We start from the raw sequence: 6,892 nt of genomic DNA on the forward strand, positions 1-6,892 counted from the left end.
CGGTCCTGAAAGGCCTGCTGGGTATTATTACCCCTACCCCCTCCTCCTTGCCCATTGTAGTGTGTTAAGAGGGGGGTCCTGCACAAGATAAGAGGGGTCCCTGTGCGCAGAGGTTAGGTCCCCCTCTGTTAGGACTCATTGCAGGTGCAGGGCACTTGCTCACCAGTTTTGGGGTTCATTCTCCTTCAGAGTCAAGCAAACTGTATGAGGCGCAGTGGGGGACACTGGCTTCCATGAGGGGCCTTGCTGTAGGTAGACTCTTGTTGTAGGATGGACCACCGGGCGCCTAATATTGTGAGGTTATCCGTCAAGAGGGAGGCTTTCCCTGTGATCCCCAATTAATATTATGATGTGCTGTCGACATGCGGTATTATTTTTGCCTGCCTGCTGCTGGAGACGAGGCCTGAGCGGCTGTAACACAGTTATTTGTCTTCACAAGAATCCGCTGACCCTTGGGGTTTTCACATCTGCCCGCCCTTCTTCACTACAATGGGCCTGGCAGGCAGCCAGCGCTAATGTGACTAATGAAACGAAGTTAACCCCCAAGACTACTTCCAGCGGGTAGCTGCCCAATTCTAGTCTGTACCAGGGAGCCCAATTCTCCAGGAACTGATGTACCCCATAACGTCTGTTGACTGGGATCCATAGCAATGGATTTTTGGGCAATTATTCTTTAAATCCTGAGACATAGGAGGGTCCGGTCTCCTCTAAACCTCACAAGAGACATGGTTACCCAGAAATTTGCACTCCAGACGATGGGGTCCCTGCATGAAATATGGACACAGGAACTGAGGATCAGATTCTACATGTACAACTAGTGACAATCTCACAACGGTCATAAAGACCCAAGATGGCGGAGAATATGACGGAGTCCTCAAGACAATGGGAAGTCCCGTAGTGACCCCTTATATGTTCCTCGTACATTGTTGCCTCTTTAGTTTTAGTCTGTGCAAGGACGTCTTGCGTATAAAATGGACTTTCATGGGATCCTTAGAAACAACAGTTTTACTTGTGTCTTGTAGGTAACAACGAAGGCAAAGCAGGCGAAGGATTTCACTTCCCACTCTCCAGGTATCTACGTTATGACGGGACACCATATCTAGGGATGAATGGAAGATATGGGAAGACAGTAACGTTTTTTTTCTGGGTTATTCTTTAATGTTAAAGGGGTTGTCTTAATTTACTTACCTGGTCCCAGGAATCTCATATGATGGGCAGGTGGGTTCTGACTATGTTAAGACATTGGGTCGATGCAGCATTTTGCCCTTTCTGCCCCAATTTTACAGGTAATTAATTTCCTGTGCTATGGGGGTTGGTTTTACTATAGTCAGCCCATATAGCACAGGTCGTTACCTCTGAGATTATGAGAGGGGGGGGGGGTTGTAACGCTGCTTCACATTGAATAATACTGGACTTCCAACAATGTCCATCATAAGCGATCCCCAGGACCAGGTAAGCAAATTACCACTCCCCGATGCACATTCACTCTGATGTATTTGAGTCTTTACAGGAATCCATACGTGACTACACACCGGGGGGAATTTATTAATCCCTCTTCCAGTTTTCTGGCATAGATGGATGATGATGTGGTGCACGTTTGGACAAGGCGCTTTGTTATGGAAAATGTCCCCCACAACCCCCGTTCTGCACCTCACTTTCCACATTGTGCAAATAAAAGCTGGGCGAGCCTTGGCCCGACAGTCTTTATAACTGGTGCGAGTTTTATCATTAGGCCATGTCTTAACTGCTGGGAACCTGTATTCTGGTGCATAGGATTATTCACAAATCAGGGCTCGTTCACATCTGCGCCCGGGAGCCCGTTTTGCAGGTTTCCGTTTCCTGCACAAAACAGGGGCAGGAGACGGAAAACAGCAGGACTCTTTCATTTGAATGGGTTTGAAAGGTGTCCGGCTGTGTGCGCCGGTGAGCATTTTATGCTCTCCGCCGCGAAACCGTTTTTTTTTTCAAACGGACACAGAGTCGGACATGTAGTACTCCGTGTCCAGTTTAAAAAAACCGGTTTCGCCGTGAAGAGCATAAAACACTCACCGGCGCTCACAGTCAGACTTGGCATGACAGGTTTCAGTCTTCTGCATGCAGAAGACAGAAACCTGAGAACGGACTGCTGGACGTAGTGTGAACCCGGCGTCATCTGTGCACTGGGCCGTTACTAAGACTGGTGTGCTAAATGCCATTCTTAATAAATCTGTCCCATCTTTGCAGATCTCTACATGTGTCACTTGTACATTTTTCTCTTATTAACGAGAATATTGACCAAACGTATGTATGTATTAGTGAGACAACCCCACAAGTTATAGACGGCGCCTACACCAGCCCCGGGCCCCTCAGTTACTGGAGACTCTTCATAATTCTTGCACAATTTTTCACACCAGTCTTAATAAATTTCACCTTTACTTTGACAGTGATATTGGGTGCACTATAATGGCGGGAATGGCGGACTCTCCACTTGGGTAATGCAATGAATATTTTTTTGCTTTATTTTAGGTGTTATTAGATTGTCTGATTTACGATGCACAGCAAAGGCGAATGTGACTTTACCCGACAGCCTGATCACTCAGCGAGAGGACGATGAGGCCGATTATGAGGAGCGGGACGTCACAACTGGTCAGGGTGAGGCCCCAATGACAGGCGCACGAGCCCGCAAAAGGAAGAGCACAAAACCCGCAGACCTCGCCGCATCCGCCAAAGAAGAGGCAGAGGAAAGGGTCAGAGGCAGGCGGCAAAGAGACTTTGATACGGAGCAGGAGGCCGAGGGACTGGGGGAAAGCGATGATGAGAGCAGGAGGAAGGAGCGAAGTCGAGGACAAGAAGAGATATGGACTCAGAACCAACAGAAGCTCCTGGAGCTGGCGCTGCAGCAATATCCAAAGGGGACCAGCGAGAGATGGGATAAGATAGCCAAGTGTGTTCCTGGCAAATCAAAGGTAACAGTGACCGATGGATGTCTTACATGGTGGCCCATACTGATAGTGATCTGAGCAGTCCTTTATGTAGTATTTTAGACATGACATCTGGCACTTGGCTATGTGTCTATCTCTGTAATGGTAGAAGAAAAGGTGGTGCAGACATGGACATCCTCAGATGTAATACATCAGCAGCTCATGTGCGGTCACACTACTATACTAATACAGGATAACATAGTGTCCTGTGCTCCCCTGTCTATATGGCCCATTAAGGAATCTATACATATACCCCTAAGACTTCTCCGTCACTGCTGCCCCCTTCTGTTAGATCTCATCTATCTTTGCATTACATGGTCAGTCCTTTACTTAAAGGTGAATTTGTACAGAAATGTCCGCTAATGTTATTCAGCTCTGCTACAGAAACGGCTCCCTTCAGATGTAATGTGCTCCGTATTATGGCGGTAGACGCTGACTATACTTGGGGCAAGTGGGAGACCAACACTTATTCCCAAAAACTAGACATCAGAAAGCTTTGTGAAAACTCTGATGGCCGTTACAATGATGACTAGTCTGATCTATAACTCCTTGTATATTCTGGATATTGGTTCATAGACATTATATGAAGTCTCTAGATATTGGACCGGCTCCGTTATGTGCAGGTGACTTGTAGTTCTTCAGATAGTGATGGAAATACAGAAGTATACGGGATTACTACCTCACCAGGCCACATTCCTCCCGCAGGAGCCGCCTCCCCATAGACCTGATTCAATAGGGAAAACAAAGGTCTCGCTGACCAACAAGAGGCCACCATGAAAGCCATTAGAGCGCCAGGCGGAGGCTTTGATCTGGAGCAGAGTGGAGTGTGCGCCGGGCTTTCTCTCTTTACCTTTGATTTAGGCCTATAGAGTCCACTCCACAAGTGGTTGGCCTTGTTTGACAGGCGTCCATATTTGCTCTTTGTAGGTGGCTTTGACAATTCCTCATTTCTTCTCCCTATAATCAATGTGGCCATGGTTACCAGCACGCTCGCCCCACCATGATGGAAATCACTTGAGAACAGGCTTCAGCATCTGCCCAATTGTTAAGCAGGGCACAAGTATCCCAATCGCAAACTCCTTTCATGTTCATTCAGGGATGCGAGGAAGTGGATGGAGATCCCTTGACCATATGAGGTCCATATCATTCACCAGGAATAAAATCTGCTGAATTGTGTGAACTCTGTCAGGAACCTGACCCCGAGCTGTCAGATTGAAGGTTTGCATAGAGACCACCGCTGTATGGTACATAGGACTTATAGAACGAGGTGATCCATAGAGGTCAGATAAATGGTCACCTGTCTGCTCGTCTCGGAGCAGATACTTTGTATTCCCCATATAACAAGTATCTGGAACATCAAGAGGTAGCAGGGGCGGCATTGCTTATACAGAGGTCAGACACTGTTGTAATAGAGGTGACTGTCATTACACATAAAACTATGAGCCATCACCAGCCGTGTCCTGTAACATGTGGATGGAGCTTGGACCTATAAAGTTATCCTGAAATGGCATCATATCATGTGGGATAATGTGGGAGCGGGGACAGAGGAGGGTTAGATTTTGGGGATTCTAATTATAGTACGGAAGGGTTTACGTTAGACATTGTGATAGGCCTGTCTGATAAGATGTGTCTTTAGTTTGTGTTTGAAGCTGTAGAAATTGGGAGTTAATCTGATTGTCCGCGGTAGAGCATTCCAGAGAAGTGGTGCAGCTCGGGAGAAGTCTTGTATACGAGCGGGGGAGGTTCTGATAATAGAGGATGTAAGTGTTAGGTCATTGAGTGAGCGGAGAGCACGGGTTGGGCGATAGACAGAGATGAGGGAAGAAATGTATGGAGGTGCAGCATTATGGAGAGCCTTGTGGGGGAGGGGGATAACTATATATTGTATTCTATAATGAATAGGCAGCCAGTGTAGTGACTGGCACAGACCAGAGGCATCGCTGTAGCGTCTAGCCTGATAGATGAGCCTGGCCGCTGCATTCAGAATAGATTGTAGAGGGGAGAGTTTAGTGAGGGGAAGACCGATTAGTAAGGAGTGGATATCCTTAAGTTTATGTAGGCAACACTGTGCATGTCAAACTCCCCCACCATCACCACCTATGTCTATTTATTATGGGTCAGCAATGTCCTATTGGCCTACCATAGGATCTTCTAGTGGGCTCGGGCTCTAATATAATAATGATCCAGCAACAGACAGCCATATTTGCAAGGTCCTGTGGTCTATTCCCTAGGGGTTGTTGGAGGGGGCCCAGAATCATGATGTCTGGTGGGCCCTCAGTACGATCACCCAATAGTAGGCCGATGCCCTCGCTCTTCTGACCCTTTTAGTACAATCACACTTTCTGATAAGTTGTATCATTTTTCTGTATTCTTTTCAACAAGTTGCCTTTGTTAGTCCTGAAGAGACTTATCAGGACTGTCAGTAATGGGAGGTGTAACCCTCCACGCCAGAAGAATGTGCTGTATCCAGAGTAACTCTAGACGGGGCGTCTGCAGATATGGCGTCCGCTGACTACAACCCCACACCTTTCTTCAGCTTCACTTTCGTAATGGCTGTGTCTTCTTCCCCTGCAGGAGGACTGTATATATAGGTATAAGATGCTGGTAGAACTGGTACAGAAGAAGAAACAGGCAAAAAGTTGAGTCAGGACGACGACAACAATGATGGAGGCATGGAGAAGACGGATGTAAGAGCCGCTACCTGGACCTCAGTATTCTCTTTGACATTCAACGTGCCTTAGAATATATGAATTATAAAAATGCCAACTCTATGTGCGGAATGAGTAAATCATATTTTTATATCACATACGGTCTACTTGTTTTGTCTTTCCCCCTCTTAAAAGGGAGGGCAGTCACCATTACACCCCCCTCCCGATTGTAATGTCTGGATAAGTGAAAATCCCAAATTTCTAATTTCAGAATTTTGGTATATTCCTTTTCATTTTGCAAAGGCTCCACGAGCTGTAACATGTCGGACTCCTCTCTGTTATATCCCCATGCCTAGGGTACATACAGTCCTATGAAAAAGTTTGGGCACCCCTATTAATCTTAATCATTTTTAGTTCTAAATATTTTGGTGTTTGCAACAGCCATTTCAGTTTGATACATCTAATAACTGATGGACACAGTAATATTTCAGGATTGAAATGAGGTTTATTGTACTAACAGAAAATGTGCAATATGCATTAAACCAAAATTTGACCTGTGCAAAAGTCTGGGCACCTCAACAGAAAAGTGACATTAATATTTAGTAGATCCTCCTTTTGCAAAGATAACAGCCTCTAGTCGCTTCCTGTAGCTTTTAATCAGTTCCTGGATCCTGGATAAAGGTATTTTGGACAAACAATTCAAGTTCAGTTAAGTTAGATGGTCGCCGAGCATGGACAGCCCGCTTCAAATCATCCCACAGATGTTCAATGATATTCAGGTCTGGGGACTGGGATGGCCATTCCAGAACATTGTAATTGTTCCTCTGCATGAATGCCTGAGGATTTGGAGCGGTGTTTTGGATCATTGTCTTGCTGAAATATCCATCCCCGGCGTAACTTCAACTTCGTCACTGATTCTTGAACATTATTCTCAAGAATCTGCTGATACTGAGTGGAATCCATGCGACCCTCAACTTTAACAAGATTCCTGGTGCCAGCATTGGCCACACAGCCCCAAAGCATGATGGAACCTCCACCAAATTTTACAGTGGGTAGCATGTGTTTTTCTTGGAATGCTGTTATTTTTGGACGCCATGCATAACGCCTTTTTGTATGACCAAACAACTCAATCTTTGTTTCATCAGTCACAGGACCTTCTTCCAAAATGAAGCTGGCTTGTCCAAATGTGCTTTTTCATACCTCAGGCAACTCTATTTGTGGCGTGCTTGCAGAAACGGCTTCTTTCTCATCACTCTCCCATACAGCTTCTCCTTGTGCAAAGTG

General features: G+C 46.0%; 1 protein-coding gene across 1 annotated transcript in view; it reads left to right on the forward strand.

The window, feature by feature from the left end:
* Positions 1-5,766, forward strand: part of DNAJC1 (DnaJ heat shock protein family (Hsp40) member C1) — a 97,398-nt gene extending 91,632 nt beyond the window's left edge. Inside the window, exons 10-12 of the mRNA XM_075271732.1 lie at positions 1,023-1,071; positions 2,506-2,945; positions 5,535-5,766. Coding sequence (XP_075127833.1) covers positions 1,023-1,071; positions 2,506-2,945; positions 5,535-5,603 — 558 coding nt within the window. The 3' untranslated portion in view covers positions 5,604-5,766. The remainder of the gene's footprint in view (positions 1-1,022; positions 1,072-2,505; positions 2,946-5,534) is intronic.
* The last annotated feature ends 1,126 nt before the right edge of the window (positions 5,767-6,892 follow it).

Source organism: Leptodactylus fuscus, chromosome 4 (genome assembly GCF_031893055.1).
Source record: "Leptodactylus fuscus isolate aLepFus1 chromosome 4, aLepFus1.hap2, whole genome shotgun sequence".
Classification (NCBI taxonomy): Eukaryota; Metazoa; Chordata; class Amphibia; order Anura; family Leptodactylidae; genus Leptodactylus; species Leptodactylus fuscus.